The 24,045-nt window shown below is 39.7% G+C and overlaps 1 protein-coding gene across 7 annotated transcripts in view; it reads right to left on the bottom strand.

Annotated features, from left to right (window-relative positions):
- robo3 (roundabout, axon guidance receptor, homolog 3 (Drosophila)) overlaps positions 1-24,045 on the bottom strand; it is a 184,199-nt gene that overhangs the window by 32,062 nt on the left and 128,092 nt on the right. For 5 of the 7 annotated variants that reach the window (XM_085419964.1, XM_085419966.1, XM_085419969.1 and 2 more), the window contains exons 3-8: positions 16,336-16,493; positions 15,653-15,773; positions 14,028-14,166; positions 12,953-13,080; positions 10,343-10,354; positions 2,611-2,735 (exon numbers count right to left, since the gene is read on the bottom strand). In XM_085419964.1, the coding sequence (XP_085276090.1) occupies positions 2,611-2,735; positions 10,343-10,354; positions 12,953-13,080; positions 14,028-14,166; positions 15,653-15,773; positions 16,336-16,493 (683 nt within the window). The remainder of the gene's footprint in view (positions 1-2,610; positions 2,736-10,342; positions 10,355-12,952; positions 13,081-14,027; positions 14,167-15,652; positions 15,774-16,335; positions 16,494-24,045) is intronic. The other 2 variants (XM_085419968.1, XM_085419971.1) reach the window with 1 other exon arrangement.

The raw sequence follows: 24,045 nt of genomic DNA, 5'->3' as shown, positions 1-24,045 counted from the left end.
GGTCGCAAGAAGCGTGTGGAAAAACCAAGGCGCAAAATAACTGCCCATGAACTGAGAAAAGTCAAGCGTGCAGCTGCCAAGATGCCACTTGCCACCAGTTTGGCCATATTTCAGAGCTGCAACATCACTGGAGTGCCCAAAAGCACAAGGTGTGCAATACTCAGAGACATGGCCAAGGTAAGAAAGGCTGAAAGACGACCACCACTGAACAAGACACACAAGCTGAAACGTCAAGACTGGGCCAAGAAATATCTCAAGACTGATTTTTCTAAGGTTTTATGGACTGATGAAATGAGAGTGAGTCTTGATGGGCCAGATGGATGGGCCCGTGGCTGGATTGGTAAAGGGCAGAGAGCTCCAGTCCGACTCAGACGCCAGCAAGGTGGAGGTGGAGTACTGGTTTGGGCTGGTATCATCAAAGATGAGCTTGTGGGGCCTTTTCGGGTTGAGGATGGAGTCAAGCTCAACTCCCAGTCCTACTGCCAGTTTCTGGAAGACACCTTCTTCAAGCAGTGGTACAGGAAGAAGTCTGCATCCTTCAAGAAAAACATGATTTTCATGCAGGACAATGCTCCATCACACGCGTCCAAGTACTCCACAGCGTGGCTGGCAAGAAAGGGTATAAAAGAAGAAAAACTAATGACATGGCCTCCTTGTTCACCTGATCTGAACCCATTGAGAACCTGTGGTCCATCATCAAATGTGAGATTTACAAGGAGGGAAAACAGTACACCTCTCTGAACAGTGTCTGGGAGGCTGTGGTTGCTGCTGCACGCAATGTTGATGGTGAACAGATCAAAACACTGACAGAATCCATGGATGGCAGGCTTTTGAGTGTCCTTGCAAAGAAAGGTGGCTATATTGGTCGCTGATTTGTTTTTGTTTTGTTTTTGAATGTCAGAAATGTATATTTGTGAATGTTATATTGGTTTCACTGGTAAAAATAAATCATTGAAATGGGTATATATTTGTTTTTTGTTAAGTTGCCTAATAATTATGCACAGTAATAGTCACCTGCACACACAGATATCCCCCTAAAATAGCTAAAACTAAAAACTACTTCCAAAAACATTCAGCTTTGATATTAATGAGTTTTTTGGGTTCATTGAGAACATGGTTGTTGTTCAATAATAAAATTATTCCTCAAAAATACAACTTGCCTAATAATTCTGCACTCCTTGTATGAGATACAATATAATAAGTACTTTTGTTGTCATGTTTGATTAGATTTGGGGGCCAAAAGTACTTCGTTAGGTTTAGAAAAAGATTATCCGTAGAGTTCAAATGCATTCTTTTACAAAAAGGACATCTTCCTGTGATCACATGGTATCTTTCTCAGGTGATCAGTTAAAAAAAGTATATATACGCATTGCAATACAAGGTAACCGGTGCTGTGATAGCATATAGAGTGAGAACAGGTTGATTCACAATGAGCCTTAGACACTTAGCCTGTGTTATTGTGCAATAATAAATGACAAACACGTCCCTTCATTTCTACTTTTCTTTGTCATATATCACTGTGTAAACCCAGTAAAAATCTCAGCATTTCACTGAAAGCGGGGCCAAAATTTCGAACAAGCTACCCACATTCTTCTTCTCTTCCTTCTCCTTGTCTTCCATGCTTTCTCTGCTTTATCTCTCTCCTCCACACTCGTTCTCCCTCTCCCACACATTCTCCATCCTACCCTGCCACCCCCTGTTTCCCTAATCTGTACCTGGAAGCCAAGCTACAGGCACCCACGCAGTCTCATCAGGCCTTTCAGTGCATTCCAACAGGCTGCAATGCTTATCACAGGGTGACTCTCTCCCACAAACACATACACATCTCAATATATCTGAAAACGTGCAGGTCTTTGGTAAATAATACACTGTGTGGATGATGGGAAAGTGTAAGTGTGAGTGTGTGTGTGTGTGTGTGTGTGTGAGAGAGAGAGTCACTCTGGCAGTAAACTACAGCACACAGCGAAGGATGATAAAAGCAGAGACCATGACAAGGAAGGGAAATGTTGGCTCTCTTCAAAGCACATGTAGCAAAGTGGCATGCAAACAGAGTCGGTAATTAAAATCCTATAAAGGCTCATTTAAAGCACTTTTTTAATCTCGTCAGGTGTTCTTTTAAATTTAAAAAATGTAAAAGTTGTGTGAAGTTATATTGGGATTTACTTTAAATTGGGTAAAATAAATATAAGAAAAAGTAATGTATCTATAGCACATTACAATATGAGAGTTTACTGTTTCCCTCTTTACCAGAGCCCTGCTTGTGATGATGCAATTCACCTGTAGGTTTTTCTTTATTTTATGCTGATGTTATTGTGCAGCACATTTTCAGATAGCTTAAAATCAACTTTTTTGAAAGAAAAAGGTTTAAAAAATGCACATAGTACTGTTAGCACCAAATCCCTTGGAGTTAAAAGTAAAGGTCTGTATGTACTTGGTAATTAAAGGCTTTGTGATGTTTGGGGGCCAGTACTGGTACTGAAATGTGGAAAACAGCTAATGTTTTGACTTTACATAAACTGTACATAAACAAGCCTATTAAATCTTTATAATAAAGACTCATTAGAGTATGTTTCATAACTACTGTAAACAAAATCATGGAACGTTTCCCACCTGGCTGCCTTCTTTTTGCCAGAAGACGGCTGGCGGAGGGTTTCCTTTGGTGCCACAGAGGAAGGTTACGGTACGACCTGGAGTTGTGATCTGGTCCCGCGGTCGAACCACAATCTGAGGAGGCACTGCAGCACATAATTCAGAAAAAAAAAAATCTTGAAATCCAGTCATTATGTGCCATTATTTTATCAACATGTGACTGAAGTACAGACATTGAAAAAATGAATTCATAACATTAATTCACAAAAGTTATTCTAATTCAAGACATTTAACAAAAGTTTTGCATGAACTACTTAAGAATTACAACAACTTTTACACACAGCCCCCCATTTTCATAAACATAAATTTAAATGTAAATACACCTGAAGGCTATACCTGGAGCCTAGAACCCACTGACTTCACCAAATGTTGTGTTTCCTGTCTTGAGCCTTGAGTGGCCTTTACTGTAGCCACCTGCTTGTTGCTTGTTTGTGGGTCTTTCTGCATTTGGTTTTGTATTTAATAATGCAAAAGCATGCTCTGTTGGGTTGAGATCAGGCGACTGATTTGGCCGTTGAAGAACATCCCATTTCTTTTGAGAAACTCAATTAGCACTATACACTTCAAAATTCATTACATGCATTTCTATCAACAGTCAAATCATCAATAAACACTAACGCCTGATTCCATGACAGCTTTCAAACAGTCAAGGCACAAGAGAATAAAATATTTTAGAGACAGTGACAGTAAACAAAGACAGTAGAGAAATGACATTAAACCCACAATGTCATTTCTCTCGGGGTCTGAGAATCAAAGCAATACTAAAAGATGCAGTTTGATGTCATCATGAAATGTGGTGGGCTCATGGGAAGCTTTACCACCACTGAAAATCTACCTGACGTGACTCAGGCAGAAATCATGGTTCTAGCTGAGATAATGCATTAAAGTTTTTTGTTACATTAAAACATTTATTTTCAAATGAATTCATTTTAATCCAAAGAAACAGCTGGACACATTAGCCACATTAGCTCACGTAATATTAACTAAACCTTTGATGCATGAGCTAAACATAGCTACTGTAGCTAACATCATCTGGCAAACACGGTTAACTGGTAGGGCAGCCCTGCTCTGTGTGATTAAACAAATCATAACTTCATAACTTTATGCTTGTGTTGAGCATCAACTCAATGTTATAAGAATACCATACGCACTGCCTTAGTGGTTAGGACTTTATTTAATTGACAGGCGATTAAATGCAATGCATAGTAACACAGAATAAAATGCCGTATTTTTCTTGGATTATTCAGTGGCATTAGGTGACAAATTTAGCCAGATTGAAACGTGCCCTTTTTGTGCTGCCTCTTTTAATTCCTTTATATATGCTAACAGTACCGCCATACTTGTCAATGCTCTTATCACATCTCGTTTAGATTAACTCTCTTCTCTATGGTTTACCTCGTAAATCTCTCCATAAACTGCAGTTAGTTCAAAATACAGCTGCTCGTATTATATCCAGAATGAGATCTACTGAACATATAACACCATTGGCTTCTAATTCACCTCCGTGTCAATTTCAAGATCCTGTTTCTTACTTTCAAAGCGCTTCATAACCTCGCTCCTCCATATTTATCTGATGTTCTCCATATGTAGTCACCCCCTCGTACCCTCCGCTCTTCTCCAGCTTCCCTTTTGTCTGCTCCACCTGCTCGCCTGACTACCATAAGACTCAGAGCCTTTAGTTGTTCTGCCCCGAGGCTTTGGATGCACTCCCACCAGATCTCCGGACTACAAACTCTCTCTCTACTTTTGAACTGTGTCTTAAAACCCATCTATTTAGAATTGCATACCCTTCATCATGACTCCACCTTACTCTATTTTACCTTATTTAGCTTTTATACTTTCATACTTGTTTTCATTTTTTGTTTACCTTGTGTTTTTATTTTATTGTACCTCGAGGGTCTTTAAAGGCACATATAAATAAAATGTATTATTTTTATTATTATTATTAAAGAATTATAAAATATTATTACTTCTGGAGTTAAATAAATATTTACTATTTTACTATATAGTTACTATAAGCTGACATGTGGTAGTTCCCCACCACTGTTATATGAATTAATATTACTGCTGCAGATGTTTAGGGCTAAGCCCATTTTAAATACTTTCTGTTGTTTAATCTCCAATAGTGGATGATATTCTATAAAATCATGCCTGTAGTGTGACTGTCCTGTGGTGACCACATGTTTTCTGGACTCAGAAAAACAGGACTAATAAAACTGATTTTTAAAAACTTATTAAATATACATAATAAATCAAATCAGAGCTCTAATAAAAATTTTGACCGTTATATTAAAAATATACATGAAAAATGAAGGTGGCTATTAGCAAAACCACTGCTTAAGCTTTGTAAATTCATTCAACCAGACATGTTAGCCACACATGCTAATCTGAACAATTGAAAAAGAGAACATTTGTCTTGTTTTTATACATTTTTATGTGAAAGCCCATATATTTATCGATTTAATGACATTCTGTCTTCATCTGCAGGGCTGATATATTGGCCAATATTAGTCATTTCCTGATATATCAATATCGGCACTTATAACAGACAATAAATGAAAACTATCCACCCACTCTCATTCTCCATTTCAATATATCTACTACATTTATCAGATACAAAAAGGAAAACAGAATGTGACTTTAATGAGAGAATCTGCAGGTTTTCAGTCGAGTACCTAGCTGTGTCTACCACGAGCGACCATAACAGTCCTTGATTTGTTTGGCTTTTTGTGTTTGATAAATTGATGGTTATTGCCTAATCTAGATGGCTTGACTGTTTATCCCACACTACAGCAAACAGCCCATCAAAAAGGTCAGCCCAGACCCCACAGGAGCCTGAATCCAGGTTTGTGGGTCACCATTCTGATTCTGAGCATCAGACATCTTTGAACACAGATGGAGGGCAAGGGGGATAAGGGACTGCAAATAAATGGTAAGCTGTCTCGCTTTCTCATTGCTGCACCATGCCACTGCGTGTGCACGCGTTCATCCACAAAGACACACGCATCTTTGATTTCTATTGATTCTGTAGCAAAATGACAGTCCTTCCTCCACAGAGGGGGGTGTGAATGCATAATGATGCACCGGGCCTAATTGATTTCTCATCTTCCCACCTGATCTCCTGCTTCACTTTAATTCTGACTCTCTATTAGCTTTGAGAGAAACACAAAGAAGGAGAAAGATGGGGAGGAGGAGAGCCTATGGAACGGAGAAGAAAGTAACAGTAAAAAACACTTAACAGTCACAGTGAAAGACAGAATAAATAACTAATGTCCTTCTACTGTTTCTCCATGAAAGGAAAAAATCCAGAATAAAGAAACTCCTAATCCACTACATATATCCTCCTTAGAATACTGAAGTAAACATAAAATAACGTCTTTTCCTCAAATTTTCTTCCACTGACTGATGTTCTGGGGGAGGAAAAAGCTTTGTTTGGTTACATTGCTGGGACTCACAAACGTTGCTTTTTTAAGTCAGCTCCTGTGTTCAAACACAGCCCAACATATACTTTGAGAAATGTTTCCAGACATTAACTATCTCAGATGAGGAGAAAGCAGCAGAAACAAAAATAAATAGTAGCAGAGTGTGAAGAGCTGAAACATTCCCAATCTCTCCCACTGACCCGCCTGCTCCCCCTAATCACTTGCCTCAGATGTGCATGTGCAAGCTTAATTTCATGCCTTGTATACAACTTATGCACTTTTAAAACTGCTTCCACCACGGGCCCCTCCGCACAGCAGGAGGACATCCGTGTGTCAACTGCGGGATAAATTACAGCTAATGGGGGGTCTTGGCTGAGCTAGTCAGGGTCATGTCCTGGGATCAAACTTCCAGCCCTTTGCTAACCCTAAAGGTTAATGCCCAAACATACACCCCTAGTTTTTGTCAGCAAGTGACATGGGAACATCTGCCTCCACTCTCCAGTTACCTCAAGGACAGGCCTCCTGTCGCAGCTGATGCAAGGCCTGAAATATTAAAGAAACACTGTGTAATGCTCACTTCTTATGTAATTCATATCCATGCTTGTGCACACACACGTAATGAAAACACATAGAAAAATATGCTTGTGCACTTCTCAGCAGGGTATTTAACAAAAACATGTCAACACCTGAACGTTTTCTCCTCACACCTGACACAACGCCGTAACTTTGACCCAAATACACTGACAACTAGGAATATTTGAGCTATTAAAATGCTGTTTTTGGCCCACTACACAGCCGTGTCTAGAGAATAACAGTGTTTGATTTGAGGAGGCAAGCCGGCACATTGCCTGAAGCTGTAATAAATAATTAGCAATAATGGGTGCACCCGGCATGACACTGAGCCTTAGATTTAGGGCAGGGAGATACATTAGCATCCTCAAATGGGATTGAAATGGGAGTATGGATTGTAACAGAGCAGCTGAAATATAGATGAAAAAACAAGAGGGAACAATGCCTGCATGTCACTCTTATAATAATTTAACTTTCAGAGATGCAGGGTTTTTTTTTTTTTTGGTGAGTTAATTTTTGCTGTGCCTTAAACTGACTCGACTTCTAAAATACCACGGTATGTTCATTTACTAATTTTATGAAACACAGAGCCAGCACACATTAAGCACCGCATACTGCTAACTGTTGCTGTCGGTGTCTGGGAGGTACATTGGGAAATTTCTAAATACAGAATGCAACACTTAAGATAGGAACTCAAAGGATCTTGCAGACTTCTTTTGTATGCTGCGTATACTGCCAGAACTGTAGAACAGATAACAAAGCTAATATGCCAAGAGGGAAGTAAAAATAGACATCAGGCTGTAGCGTAGCTTTCCACAGCTTTTATGAAAAGAAATGCAACACTCAAGGAGGAAAGTCTAGTCTACATGTAAATTGCTTGGTGTCATTGAATGTTTGTGGATGGTTGTAAATGTTCTCTTACAGATCAGAAATAATGTTTAATTTTGAGGTATTTGACTTGTTTTAACTTTATTCTTTAAGTTGAGTTTAATTAACGTTGACATGGGAACCCTGGAGGTCTAGAAAATTTAGCAAATTTATATAAGTTTGCCAAATCTTCCTAAAACAATAAGATGATGCCATAAGATAAAGGGCATGTAATTGGATGGAGCGAACATTATAAAGGTTTCCTGCAAGTGATCAGCATATGTCCTCCAAACCCACAGAGCTCCTCCAATAGTCAAACGTGCTCGGATTTGTAGCTTTTTATTCAATTCAGTTTTACTTGTACAGCTCCAAATCACAGCAACAGTCACCTCAAGGCACTTTATATTGTAAGGTAGACCCTCAACAATACATACAGAGAAAAACTCAACAATCACATGACCCCCTGTAAGCAAGCACTTTGGTGACAGTGGGAAGGAAAAACTCCCTTTTAACAGGAAGAAACCTCCGGTAGAACCAGGCTCAGGGAGGGGCGGGGCCATCTGCCGTGACCAGAGTAAAAATATTAATGAAAAATTTCCAAAAGGTTTAGTCAATTCCTTGAATTTCATGATATGGGGGAACTATATATACAGATATTACTGGACTGATAATCTATTTGGATCTATTCCTTTAGTGGGAATATACAGAATTAGTCCTTCTGCTATCCCTGATAAAATAACTCTACAATCAGCAAGGATTTTCCACACAACTTGAATCTACTTGTGGTGTTGGTTGCACTGCTAAGATTTCAGATTTCAAGTACTGTGTGACAAACAATAGATTTGGGTGACTCTCCAATTCCACTGTATGGGACAGAAGCAGGTGATGGTAGTCCTTGTTCACTTCCCAGCCTGCAGCACAACAAGGAGTAAGTAAGTAAGTAAAATGTTATTTGTATAGCACCTTTCAAGTCAAAAATCCCAAAGTGCTTCACAGAAAAGCGTACCATCAACAAAGGGTCAAAAAAATTAAAAAAAAACAACAACTTAAAATGCTTTTAAAAAGCAGGAAATGAAGATCATCTACACTGTGGATGAAGTGGTTCTATCTATTCATCAGTGATGGAAACTGTCGAACTTCATTCAGTCAGCACTGAATTAGAAAGATTTGAAAATGGTCAGTGTCTTTCATGCAGCTTTCTAATGTTTAGAAACAACAGCCCCGCCCCCCGGCCAGACAGTATTGAAAGTATCGAAACAGCAAGTTGGTGAAAGGGTGTGGAGATCAGTGTGGTGAATGAGCAGGTAGCAAGTGTGATTTTAATGCAGGAAAAAGCCTTTTTTCAGTGGAGGTAGTAAAAATCATCAGTGGAATATCCTCATAAACAAGATGAAGCAAACCAGCGTCAGCCTGAGCTGTTCCCCACACACTGCGCTCCCACTCACACCGTGTGTTCCACTGCTGTCACTCACGTAGCAAAGCTAAACAAAGTGCTTACAACGAAAACATCTCACCTCCCCTGCTCCACCCCACCCATGCTTGACATATGATTTTGAGCAACACGCTGAAGATATCCGCACTTGTATCAACACAATCATACACACACCCCTCGCTCCCTAGGGGCGTAGATGTGACATGCAGCTGTCAGAGTCCCGTGGTGATGCAGCTCTGCATCTGCTAGAGTAAACACACTCCAGTGCTGTTGCCGCTGCTGCTTCACCTTTTTACGAAACATCACACGCCCACTTAAGTACACAGACTTCATTCCTGAGACTGTTTCCATTCTGAAATGATGATTGAGGAGGTGATTATTTCCAGGGCATAATTTATTATAGCTGGACTATATCTCATTTGTGCTTATATTCAGTGTGAAGTTTGTGCCTAGAATTGTATCCCATTTGTCCAATATCAATATATAAATTGGAAGGCTGGTAAAGTTTTAAATAGGCCAAGAATAAGCAGGCAGTCCTTACACAGTGAATGGGACAAAAATGGAATTGCATAAAAATAATAGGTATGTAGAGAACCTCATAATTCAAAACATTTTGTGGTTCAATGTTTCTTCCACTGAACACTTTTTTAGGGGTTTTTTCATTCTTCATCCCTTTTTCTCTATTCCCCAACATTAGGCACATTTAGAGATGGGAGTACGCATTAAACCCCATTTGCTTAGTTCAAGCCAAACGCTGGCATTTTTACTTTTGGTAAGTAATCATCAGTGCATTTGTGGCAGAGTTCAAAGGTGAAACCACAGCTCACGAAAAAGAACACAATAACCCAATTCATGTACGCCAAAAACGTCTTGATGATCCCCACGACTACTGGAAAAATACTCTTTGGACTGATGAGAATTGAATTTCGTTACATCAGATGTAAAAACAGCACAGCATTTCATAAAAAGGCTGTCACACAAACAGTCCAATACGGCGGCGAAGTGTGATGGTCTGGGGCTGCTTTGCCTTATAACTCTTTTTGTTGTTGTTGTGTGGATTAATCAGCAATAACCATTTATTTTTCAAAAGGTGAGTGTTTGTGCTCTAAATCGGAGACTGCACGTTTTACAGTGGGTTTTTTTTTTCTAGTAACTGAAGCTCCATCTATGAGTGTAACGAAAGGTCAAAACCCTTCTACCCTTCAATTTTTTTGTTTTTTGTTTTTAGCTTTAATACTTGGCTGTCCTAATTGGCAGAAAAAGCACCTGTGCTAGAGGGTAGAGGTTTGGGTCTCTAATGTAGCAAACAGCTTATACCTGTAGGACTGTATTAACTCTCATAAACAAACACACAAACAGACACACAAAACCATACACAGATGGGATGAAATGGAATACTTACAGGATGGGCCGACTGTGATGGAGTGATGCAGAAATGGGTGGAAGAAAGAAAAGAGAGAAAGAAAGTTGAATAACATGATGAGATGACGATGGATGGTGAAACTAGTTCAAACATTTGAAATTTTGGAACACCATACCTACTTAACCGTGTAACTAGCTGTGGTTTAATAGAATATATATTTTCCTTTGTATGTGTTTGTGTTGCATTCCTATGATCCCCACTGCAGCTACAGTGCTGCAAAATTTGCCTTCTCTTTGCTCTTTTGCACATTTGCAACACTTATGACAGTGATTCAGATCAAACAAAGATAATGTGAGTAAATACAAAATTAGGATTTTAAATGATGATTTCATCTATTGACGGAAAAAAAGTTATCCAAACATATTTGATTCTATCCTCCTGAGAACCGAGGAAAAAACAATCTTCCCATTGAACTTTTTTTGGTATTTCCTTCCTTCTTTGGAGCCAAAGGAAGCCACCCAAACACATGAAATATCATTGGAAAGCCCAGGATGTCCTCTATTCAGTACATCAGGACTTAGTAGGGTATCTCAAAAACCAACATGTCATGCCATGATATAAAGACACTCAAGAACAGATGAGAAACCAGTTAGTAAGACTGGTTTCTCATCTGAGAACTCCATGATTCACTGGAGTCTTTAAGACTCCAGTGAATCATGGTGAAAGCCATTATCCACAAACGGAGGAAATCTGGAACAACTTTCCCAAAAGTGACTGGCCTACCAAAATGGCTCCAAGGAACCCAGAAAAACATCTAATGAACCGCAGGCCTTCCTTGCCTCAGTTAAGGTGCCACCCATGGGAGAGTCCTGTGGTGAAAACCGCTGCTGATGTCACGGCGAGGTACGCCGATGTGTTTGTTTGACAGATCCAAGAGCAAACACTGCACTCAACTTGAACCATTTTGTGCTGATGGCAGAAGCACAAGAACATGAAAACTAAGGCGAAAAAGGTACAATAACTAAACTAAGAAACTAGCGATAAAAACTATGAATCTATCTGTGATAACTATGGTGTGGTGTGGCATAACAGACAACCTGACAGTGAGTGAACAGAAACTTGCAGACTAAATACACACAAGGGATGATCAGGGGGAGTGGAAACACATGAGGAAACACATGACACAAATGAACCTAATGACGTCACAGGGGAAGTGAACCTAAATACAATGACAAAGACACACCAGACTCTCTCAAAATAAATCAGGAAACACAGAAAATACAATGATCAAAGACTAAAAACTAAAATACACAAAACACTGGGTCGCAGACGCAGTAGACAGCTGACTAAAACGAACACAAAGGCCAATTTCAAGTTTGCCAAAAGATATTCTGATCGTGCCAACAGTCAAACACAGTGGCAGCAGTGTTATGGTCTGGGGCTGCTTTGCTGCTTCAGAAGCTAGCCAGCCATAAATTCTGCTCTTTACCAGAAAACCCTGAAGGAAAATGTCTGGCCATCTGTTCATGCCCCAAAGATCCCTGATAGACACCACCAGCCTCTAAATGGCTCAGAAAGACACAAAATACACCTTCATTTTTTGGCCTTAAAAGCTTTGGCATGACCTTAAACTGGCTGTTCATACTCGATGTGGAGGAATTTAAAAAATTCTGCAAAGAATAGTGGACTAGAACGCCTCGTCAGTGCAAGACTCATTGACAGCCAAGGGTGGCACAATCCTTGAGAGATGTTTAGCGGGCACTTCATTTTTCACACAGGGCCAGGTAGGTTTGGATAGCTGTTCTTCTTTAATACATGAAATCACCATTTCAAAAGTGCATTATGCACAGGTAGGTGCATGTTGTGTATTTCTGCATGTTATTTTTTTTTAAATGTATCAGTCTGTCTGTTCACTGCTGAATTTTTATACATATACGAGCATAAGGTGTGTGCGAGTGTTCAGGAGTACCAGAGGGCCCACTCACTGCACCGAGTGTTACAGAATAAAACTCTAAAAATTCCCTTTTATCATCACAAATGACAGCTTTCTCATTTGAGCATCTCTCTTCAAGGGACTGACTTTATTCCCATGCAATTTCAGTTCTTTTTGATCTCGGATCTCTCTCCAGAGGAATGACGAGCTGAGGCTTGAAAGGAACTTAAAATCCATTTTTCACTTCATTTCTCTGTAATCTTCAGTTAACAGTGGATTACCAATGGCATGATATGGGGGAGTTATAACCAACTCATGTCTAGCAGCCTCTTTTTCTGATGTTTTAATAGGCGATGTCTCCACGTAGAAACAATGTTCTTAAAATCCTGGCCGTCTGACATAAACAACCAGAATGAAAAGAACAAGAATGAAATGAGACAGCATTCCTGTAGGTGACAAGTGGGCAGATTGTGGTGCATCATAGCAAAGCTGCCCATCTGTGCAAACAGTTTACTCGTGCGATCATGGCTGTTCAAACCGTATTTCTAGAAAGATTCTTCAATAAGTCTGTGCAATTGTTGATTGTTTCTAATTTTCAAAAAACATCTTACATAAATATGTGAAATGTTTAAATAAAGCCTTTTACACTTTGAATCACTACGAATGCAGTAAAACTAAAACATCTTATATATAAGTGTGCCTGTGTACATCTGTACCGTGTACTTGCAGGGCAGCCGACGCCTCCGCTTTGCCGACGCTGTTCTCTGACACGCAGGTGTAGGTGCCCTCATCTTCAGCTCGCACCTGGGTCAGACGCAGACTATTCTCACTGCGGATTTCAAATCTGGGAAAAAAAAGTCAACGCAAGTGTTACATTCATGTTCTGAAATCTTCAAAAGATGGTTTGAATGAATATGACGTTGTCTGGTTCAGTAAATGTGTGAGCGTTGTCACTACTAGAACAATACATTTTGGTAGTTTTCATGTTTTTAAAAAAAAATATGGCTGTTTAAATGTTCCAATCAGATTTTTAAACATACAGCTTTGTGTTTACTGCACAGCTCTGTGGACACAGGCCTGAGTCGTGCTGTTGACAAGGGAACATTTTACCTTATTTCCCCTGACAGGTCATTAAAGTTTCATCCAATCATGCAGACAGGTGTGAGAGAGTAGGGCTCTCACAGTAACACAGTGATGGTGTCATGGTGCAAACACCACATGATACTCCTTTCTGAGCATGTCTCGTAGTACTAAACTCTACTGATTAACAAATAAGTAGCTTACGACAGGGATGGCTGTCCATCCGTTACTAACACAAGCTGCTGTGCCACAGGACTCACACATTTAGATTCTAGTAATAACTTTCTATTTGTATTGTAAGCAGCACAGCACTTAAAAAGCAATCATTACGAGCTCAGCAGGAGCTTTGATTTGTTTCCGTTTCTCGGTCGTTACATACAAAAAAGCGAATGATAGTGTTTTCTCTTTTCTTTAATATGTTTTTTTATACCGGTACATGTAATTTTTGGGGCAAATTCAAGTCAGCTGGACTTCCTCCACTCACAGAAAATCATCTGAATTACTTTCCTTCACACCTAACTATAAGAAAATCGGATGGACAAACAGTTGCTCTCTAATTGGAAGCTGTTATATTATTAGTGAAATGATAGTAACAAGTGCTATTTGGAGCAACAAATGATGTATCTAAGTAACAGTGAGGCAGTGGGGATTGAGTTTCAGTGCAGTGATTTGTGAGTGTGCAGCAACGGCACTGCGCTGCTGTTGTCGGACCTGCCCCGAGGCAGCTCGCCCTCCTCTCTGCGCCAGCGGACAGTCGGAGTCGGGTCTCCGTGTACCTCGCAGGAGAAGTCCACTGTATCGTCTGCCAACACCACCTGGTTCACCGGCTGTTTGGTGAACACTGGCCTCTCTGAAATTAGACAGATATGAGTGCAGAAAGAGGACAAGAATTCATACCTATTAATTACAGCTTGACTTTTCACATTTGTTAGCACTTTATAGGACTGCCCATGTAATGGATGAGTGGACACATATGGAATAGGCTGGCCGTATAAAGAGAATAATTTGATGTCCATTTGCTGCACCATAGCAGTTTACTCAGAATGATGTGGGGGGAAAAAACACTGAGGGATTGGAATTGTTAAACCTCGCACTAAAAATAATTTCAAAATGGGACACTCTCACCATGACTCTTAATACTTGATTTGAACACAATTAAACTTTTATTAAGACAAAACGAGGAACAAAATGACCCCACACCAAATCACACACAAGCTGGTAATAAATATTTACCAGCTGTTGTTAGCAGTATCTCAAAATTGACAGAGCCTGTCTAGCATTGGAAGTAGATTGCTGCAGTAGGTTAAATTCAATACCCAGCAAATAAAAGCTTTTAAATACCAAAGTCCAATCATCACAGTGAAACATGTTGGAGAATCAAGTAAGACTAAGTAGACTCAGAGCTGCAGGTACTTCCATGATCATAGTCAGTGTGAAAGCATTCCCCACAGCTGGAGGTATAAAAAGTCGCGGTGGTGAGAAATGTCTTGACAACTTTGTTCAGTCTGTGATTCGAGAGCAGAAAATGGATGGGCAGAAAAAACAGTGCAGATGTGCACTGGCTATTATCTTTCAATTTTGCAGATGGCAGTAATATTAAACATTAGGGAAAGCGCCAAGCCATGCATTTTAAGGAACCATAAATTTATAGATTATGCATTACATGCCAGGGTTTGAGTTTACTGCTGCACTACAATGTGCAGAAGGAGCTAAATTTTGTGGCAGTGTGGGTGGTGGTGAACAGGAGATCCAAGGGACTGAAAAGAAAATATCAATTCTCCATCCGTTTCCTGGGATCGATACACACTTTGATGCCTGTGGTACTGCTCCACTGAGAGCACAGCAGAGAATCAGAGACAGGAGGAGAAAAGTCAAGAGAGCAAAGCAAAGAGCAGCTGGGTGGGAAAGATGAATCTAATCCTCCAATATCAGCCAAGGAAAGAATGTCCAACCCCAGAAAAATACAGACAGGCACAAAATACAACATACTTTCACTGTTTTTTGGAATCTTATAGTGAACATTTTAACACAGTTGAAGCAACTTAACTCAAAGAATTATTTCTAAAAGGATCAGAGGAATTATATTGATAATTTGTCTTAATATATGAGCCAATTGGCTAACAGCTGGAAGCAAATTAGCTCCAATTTATTCTGTTAACAATCTATCTTTTGCCATTACGTTTGTGTGAGCACTACAACAATCAAGCACGCTCCCAAAAGGTTATTTGATACTAATAAGGTTGACTGTATGACTTCATGTTTAGTTTCCCAGACGATATTTGCTAGCTGAGTGTCCTTTGATTAATTACAGTACAATCCCAGTAAAAACAACTCACCAAATACCACTAGTTCAGCAGGATCACTGTCTTTTTCTCCAACCATGTTGGTTCCAACGCACACATACATGCCAGCATCACTTTTCCTGGTGTTTGAAATCATCAACTTTCCTCCACGGATCTGAAATCGAGGGGTTAAAGACAGAATGAAGAGCAGAAAGATGAAACAGAAAGGAACAGATGAGTGGATAAGTGGACAAGGACGAAAGGAAACACGACGGTGGAGGAGGGGACAGAGAGAAGACATGGAAAGATGTTGGAAACAGGATATTGAGGCATGTTAGTGAGGAGAGAGAGAAGCCACTTTGTCATTTTCAGTGTGTGTTATGACAGATGGCTCTCTGGCTAGTTCTTAAAATTACTTGACAAGGGCTCTCGCTCCAAGCCAGTCGTCACACAAGCATCACTCACTGCTCTGTTTGTGGTAACTAACTTCAATAAGCCGCAATTCATCATTTGGTCATAGTGGGTAATGTGTGTGGAAGTCTGGTATTCTAAATGTGTCTTTTAACATCTATCAGCTCAGTGTCTTCTGTTAATAGTAATACAAATTAATGAGTGAAAATTACCTGAAATTTTATTTTAAAAAAGTATAAAAAGCTGACAAGTTAGTAACAACTTCCACCAGAAGTAAAATGCAATTGAACCTTAAACCAGACTTGTTTAGGTTATTTTTAACTTACAGTAATTCTTTCATCTCGATCATTGACCCGGATGTTGTTTCTCTTCCAAGAAATGGTGGGCTCCGGATGGCCCCTGGGAGGGATACACTCCATGACAGCCGGCTCCCCTGCTGCCACCACCACATCACTGGGCGTCTGACGGAAATCATCTCTCAGAACTGGGAAAAAAAGGTGAAGATGCGAAGGCAGATGGTAAATGGACTGTCATACAGTGCTTTTCTACTCTACTTGAGCACACAATGCGCTTTATGCAAAACATTTAATTCACCTATTCGCACAACACTGGTCACCAGTGCTTTCTGTATAACACTCACACTCCAGTGAATGCATTGGAGAACAACTTGGGCTTCAGTCTCTAACCAATAGATACTTGGCTTGCAGAAGCCAAATATCCTGCTCTCTGTAGCTGGCTCAGAATGAGTGTAAACTTTTTGCTGTTTAAATGGGTTTATAATTGTCATATGTGGTAACAACAATATTTAGCCTTTAAAATCAACAAAAAAGGTGAAAAGAAAATCTTAGAGTCGTCTTTCACCGAGTTGAATAATAGGAAACATAGTAAGGCACTGCTGTTGATAATATTGATACTGTGTCCCTGAGGTCTCCATTGACTGGATGTCATTCATGCTTCATCATAGTACATCAATAAAAAAGGCTCTTGTAGGTGGTGCACACGAGTAGGTAAATAGCTCATTCTGAGATAAACACACACATTCCCTTGGCAAATATATATGCATAAATACACACAAGAAAAACATGAGCATTCAAACAAACACATCAAATAAATCAACTACATCGACTGCAGGAAGTCACTTTGAATTCAGAAATAACTCCCTTTCTTATGCCTTGCTGGAGTCTATTCATAAAACATGAGAGATTTTTCTTCGGGTCACAGTGCCTCCTTTCAAATTCATCCCTCTGTAGTCAACATCTTGTGGCTTTTACCTGAAGGCATCGGGCTATTTTTTTCTCAGTTCAGTCTCTAGAGCTTTGTGACCTCTCAGATTACAGATGTGGAAGATGGTTTTGTTGTCTGGGATGATGTACTGACAACAATGGTCCACGAGGAACAGGCCAACACCAATGCCGGCCTGCAGGCTGTAAGTCTGGCCTAAGCCACTCTAGGGATTTGCAAGCAACGAAAAGACTTCTGTGTCATTCTTATCTGCTCCAGACACCCTCCAAAAAGCCTCTCTAACTGATCTGAAAAGTAAATCAAGCCATATTTTCTTAAGTATTTATTAAGAAACTTCCAAAGTCATTCGGCAACTCTCTCAAAGTACAATTTTGAGTGGTTTTACAGTTCTGCCCTAAAATATTCCACAACGTTTTCTTTGAAGGCATGAGGAGACAAGAGATTTGAACATCAAGGAGCTGATAGATGATTAATTAATGTAAGAGGATGGTATGTCTGATTTTTATACATTATGGGGGTCTCGCTGATATCAGTGAGTCATATCAATATAATAACATTCCAATCATGTCTCTCAAGTCTCTCCTGAGTGTTCAAAGATCTGCATGGCTCTTATGGCTGTCAAACAGAGAGAAAGCTGTTACTTCATCTTAAAAGTGCAAGTCATGTCAAAAACTGGCATCCTAATTTACACTGGCAGTTCTTCACAGACTACTCAAAAAAGCTGTCGAGTATATCACCTCCCCATGAAAGCACAAATCTTCTTTAAAATGCCCTGCGCACAAAACTGACAGATATGTTTGTGACGTTCGGGGAAAATTTCAAAGGGTTGTCTTGCTGTTGCATAACATGTACAACAAATTAAATGCAATTCTATATTAATTTCTCACCTTGTGATTTCAAACAGACGAAACACATTTTACGTTTTTTCCCCAAATTTGAGGTATGAATAAGTTGGAGATTTTAGACCAGAGAAAGAAGTTGCATTATTGTGTGAGTGCTCTTTTTACTGCAGCGGTCCCCAACCCCCGGGCCACAGACCGGTACTGGTCTGTGAGTCGTTTGGTACCAGGCGCAGGTGTGAAACTTATGGTTTTCAGGATTTTTATTGGTTTTTATCATTATTGTTTATTTTTATTGTTTCTCTGGGTCTTTTCCCGTGTGTTATGAATGAATCTCCTTTCTTTTGCTACTGGTACTGGTTTTATTTTGTTGTATTTATCCACGAGCCCTTAAAGGCCAGACCGTGAAAATATTGTCGGACATAAACCAGTCCGTGTTGGAAAAGAGGTTGGGGACCACTGTTTTACTGCATTAGTACCAGTACATTTCTACTGGTCTCCCAAGTGTACATCACATGGCTTGTGACACTACATGCAAAAGACAGCTACTGAATATAGAAAAGAATGTGTTTCCTGCTGCTTCCTATTTAACAAGGCCGTTTTCTATTAATTACCAGTTGCGCCATTATGCCAGACACAGACTGGCTGTAGTTTGTAATACCCACCTGCTGTGGTGGAAACTACAAAAATCGGTGTTGAACGTGTGTTACTCTTATGCTCAAAGATATCAGACCATCAATCAGATCAGATCATCAGGAACACATAGTTGTGGTGGCTGGTGTAATCCCTAGTGTTTAATTTTAAACTCAGCACCAGTGCAGAATTTATGAAAAAGCACTCCAATAAATACGAGATAATCTCTACATTTATGAAACAGGTGGTGGGCTTAATGGTCAAATGACATCTTTACTGACACTAAATTAAAAACTAAATGTTTAGATTTAATCAAAGTAAATGTGGAATATACTAGGCACAGGTACACGCACACACAGGTCTTTATCGCCAAGTTCCACATTTATTTACACTTTCACACACTGATACTATCGCACAGAATGACAGCTGTCCATCCCAGCTTATGTGTGTCTCTTTCTTCCTCTCCCGCTCCTCTCCGTCTCACTATAACACAGGGGAGGGAAACCATCATCAGTCCATAAACAACATCAGCTGTTCTTACCGGCCTCGCAGCGCCGCCCTGATGAGCCTTCCGCTCCACTCCTCCCCTGCACTGCAGCTGCGCCCGGGGCCACGCCTCCGCCACAGTAAACTATCCTAAATTGTCAGCACAGTACTGTAAGCTAATAGCTTACTGTAAGGTATCAGATTTCAGGACTGAGCGAAGATGCTTAAATATATTTATAAGACATGAGTGTCTATGCACACAAGAATATGTGATGGACCTTTGGAGTGGAACAGCAGCAATGTCGCTGTAATGTCACAGGCCAACAGGGGAGGGTCACTGGCTCATCTGATTAATGACACATCTCCCCTCATGTCAACGCCCACAGGCCAAGAAAGCCCCCAGGATATTATGGTTATCATCACCATCCATATATCTATCTATCGGCCCATCCATCTATCCATTCATATGAGAGCATTTCTTTATCTGAATCACCTGGCTTTGTGTGGTATCTCAGTGTCAGCCTGTACACCACAAAGGCTCATTCTTCTTCCTGTCAAGATAGCGTTGTGTCCTCTTTGAATGTGAGAGTGGGGATAACTCAGTCAGCTCTGTTTGTAATCAAGGTCATGGGAAACGGGTATATTGGTGTTTCAGCAGAGAATAGGATATTTTTCATTTTCTCATTAGCTAACACAGCTGGTACTTATGTTTGCCTTGAAAAAATACCCGTCTACTCAGTTCATTTGAACTACCACGTTACCGTTGTCTTTATCTGTGCCTCTTTCGGGGCTAAAACGACAGCTTATGACTGCATTCTGCCCCATATCCTGATGGCCAATTACTTTGCCACAGAGTATTTGGGGCTTGCTGAATCCCACTGGTCACTCCAATCCTTGTTTGATATGCCAAACTACACCCCTGACCTTATCTATGCCTGCTGCCAACATTTCTCTTACCACTATTCATAGCAGATTACAAAAACCTGACTAAATTGCTCAGGATCCCATCTTGTCACGCAAAGGGAGAAATGAAATAGGACAGCTGATTGGACCGAAGGTCTGAATTACCATGCTGTGGGGTTAAAGGACTGCAGCAATGACCTGTCACACACCACAGTGAAATCATGGCTCCAGGGGCCCCTGATCCTTCCCATTCTACCCCTCCACAAGCACCAAACCTGAGCAAAAAAAGGGTCTCTAGATGTTAATTAGGCACCGGCACTTACCTAGAGGCCCTTGGGGGCCCAAATTAAGAGGGTGCACTTTGACCCTTTCTTTAAACCCCTTCAACAAAGCCAGAGTAATCCCCACCACTGGGCTTGAATGCTGCACTTTAATCAAAGCACAGACATAGAAAATAAGGAGATACGAGACACAAGATTAAAGTGAAAATCCTGCAAATGGACAGTGAAAAGCTTCTCCCATTCAAATACATACAACTATGACAATACACATTTGTCCAAATTCAAACAGTTGTGGACAATGTTGTGGCAAAATGGGATTCATAAGATCAATCCATGAGGTTTCTTTATTTGTCAGCTATTTCATTCATTGTGGTATTTAAACCAAGCATTACTGATCATTTCATATTTGATAACAATTTTACATTTCAATTTTATTTTAGATATATATTTGTTCAGCTTATTATCCCAGCAGGGTACCTGACGACCGCCAAGGCGTAAGTTCTGAATGAAAGAAAGATCTTGAAGGAAATGAAATATGTTGTTCTTCCCATTCAGCTGACTCCTCAGGACTTGCCTTATTCTCTGCAGGTATTTGGTGTTTGCAGCTTTCCTAGTGGCCTCTTCACGGTTCCTATGAGACTCTCAGTTTTAAGGTTTTATATGTCAAAAAATTATTACAAAAACACATTCCTTCCTTCTTGAACCTTGCCAAATTTCAAATTATTAAATGGTAAATGGCCTGTATTTGTATAGCGCTTTACTAGTCCTTAAAGTACAAATATTAGATGAACAACAACACGACTTGTTACATTGTTACATAATATTTAACTGCATGATTTATTTATCAAAAATGAAGCCAAAACACCAAAAACACTGTGTGATCCCATATTTAATAGCTTGTAAAACCACCTTCACTCCAAGTAATTATGTTCTATATTTAGTCTCTTCCATCTAGAGCTGGGCGATAGAACGATAACGATATGTATCGCGATATAACTTTTACTCGATAGAGAAATTAAGCTATCGCGATAGACCTCGTCGCTCTTGTCCTCTTAAAAAAACAAACAAAAAAAAAAGGTCAGCCAATCCAAATTAAGTAGCGCAGAGCCGAACCAATCACAGCCGCAGCGTCACGTCGCGTGACTTGTTACGTACAGCACAAGTGCCAAGCCGCACGTGTGTTTGTTTGGGAAGCAGCCAGCGGGTAATGGAGCCAGCGCGTAATGGAGGAAATGAGTGTGCCGACTAGAAAAATCAACCGAGCGTGACCGAAGAGAAAACAGATGATGGTTCCAACGCCGGAGAGATTGTCAAACGGAAGAGCCATAGAAGTTCCGTAGTGTGAAGGTATTTCGGCTATTTCAAGTCTGACAAAAAACAGAGTAGCGTGCACTGTAAATTGTGCCGAAAGCAAGTCTGGAAATACAATAAACTGGTGCATGCGTCACACTGTGCGCCACGTTATTGTTTCGGTGAAATGAATTTCTACAATACTGTTACTGTTAATTGTACTCTCTGCAGTGTTTAAATGCTTACATATACACACAGTTACTGTCCGTCCACACATACGACTCGGTTCTGCTTCTATGCCCCAGCTTTGTTTACTTTTTCCCACCGAGGCTTCTAGACTTCTGATTGGCCAACATTTCTGCACTGTTAGGAATCTAGCGCCACCTGCTGCTTTGGCATGTTCATAGCAGCGTTTTCCTTCATTTCTGCCTTTATGTGTGGACGGGATTATTTTTTAAAACGAAAACGGAAAATCTCCGTTTTCAAAAATACCCGTGTACGTGTGGACGTAGCCTCAGTCTCTGACTGGAAGCGCTAATTCGTCATTCGGCTTTTGTCAGACTAAAGTAACTGTTACAACTGTTTGAAAAGCTCAGCTATACAACAAGGAGAGATTGAGAATTTCCTTTTAGTTCTCAGTTTATTTGATATTGACAAAAGTTAGTCAGTTTTGTCTGTTCTTCTGTAAAACAAACTAAGATTTATTTTTAGAATTAATATTTTGTTTCTAAGTGGAATTGACAATTTAGTCTGTTTCGTTTGTTCTATTTTGAAACTTAAACGCTTTAGCGGCTGCCTTTTGTGTAGTTTGCAATATTTGCCTTTATTTATCTGAAAAAGTCTCATGTTCCTTAAGTACATCTACCCTGTTGAACTTATTATGGGAAATAAATATTTAAATAAAAACAAACTGCTGATTATTTCACATTTTACTTGTGAGCAACGGCACATTTAAATCTTACAAATATAGTTATTTGGCTTATATCGTGATAGATATCGTTATCGCCTGAAATGAAAAAAACATATCGTGATATGAAAAAATCTCATATCGCCCAGCTCTACTTCCATCTTTGTGAAAGGATTTCTTTATAAAGTTACTTTAGTTCCTTGAGATTTGCAGAAATTCCTTTATGCACATCCCTCTTAAGGTTCCGCCACAACATTTCAATGTGGTTGATGTTTGGACTTTGATTAGGCACCTTAATTCTTGTTTTGTTGATTCTGATACGCTGTGTTTGTTTTTTTGTCAAACATGGCACTGTGCATTATGGTCAAGAAACAAGAGGTAGTCACACTTGCTGATGATTTAATAATCTGATAAGAAGCATCTGGCAGCTTCTTTCTCTCTTAATTCCTACACACTTCACACACTGTTTCTGCATTTTGGCTTAATTTTTGCAACATAAATATTGAAATGGTACAATATGTCATGGTTTGTTGCTCTTTTTATCTCATTTTAAGACTTGTCAAAGAGCAGAGTGGTCAGCAGATATTTTGTGTTCATTTCTTAATAGAATGAGCTTTAAACATCTTAATTCATATACTTTTAAGCAATGCTCAATGGTCTCTATGGATTCATTCAGAACCCTAAAACCTAAACTTTTCACCATACTGATCTCAAACAAAGTTCCCAAATAGACCAGTTTGGGTATTTTTAACAAGAATTTTATCAACAAAAAGCCCAGACGAGAAAATAATCACCCACTTAAACAATAGTTAAAGAGATTTCTTTTTGCATCCACACTTTTAATCTCTTGAAAACAGATTTACACATCATCACCCTCTCTTACGTGCTACCATATCTGTTTGATTACTGTCAGTCTTTCCACAACAGCTTGTAGTGTACAAAATGATTGATTTGAAAATTATAGAGTACTCATCCTGAAAATGAAGCCATCATAGCTAATCTGTTTCATTAAAAAAAAGTACAGAAGTAATACTTATTTGTGACCAAGAGACTAGTGTGATTTACCACGTGGGTAAAGTATAAGGACCCTTCTGTATATCAGTGCACCACTTAAGCATTTAATTGGACATAAAAAACACCTCTGGGTGTTAGCTCTGGCTCACTTTTGATTAAATGCCTTTATCACTGTCATTAATGTTCCAAGGAGTGAAACACACACACACACACACACACACACACACACACACACACACACACACACACACACACACACACACACAAAAGAATAAATATTCATACGGTGGAAGGAGGGGGAACTGAAAAAAAGCTTCAGGTTCAAGCTCTGCTGTGGGGGATTGAGCTGGTCATGTGTCAATCCATCAGCTTACATCCTTTCCTGACATGAAGCAATCTGCTTTGGTGTAAACACATGCAAAGACATGCTGATGTTTTTTG

Source organism: Rhamphochromis longiceps, linkage group LG10 (assembly GCF_057381845.1).
Source record: "Rhamphochromis longiceps isolate RC_006_pf linkage group LG10, R_longiceps_female_GT1.1, whole genome shotgun sequence".
Lineage (NCBI taxonomy): Eukaryota > Metazoa > Chordata > Actinopteri > Cichliformes > Cichlidae > Rhamphochromis > Rhamphochromis longiceps.
Note: the sequence above shows the minus strand (reverse complement) of the source record. Positions and strands in the feature narration are given on the sequence as shown.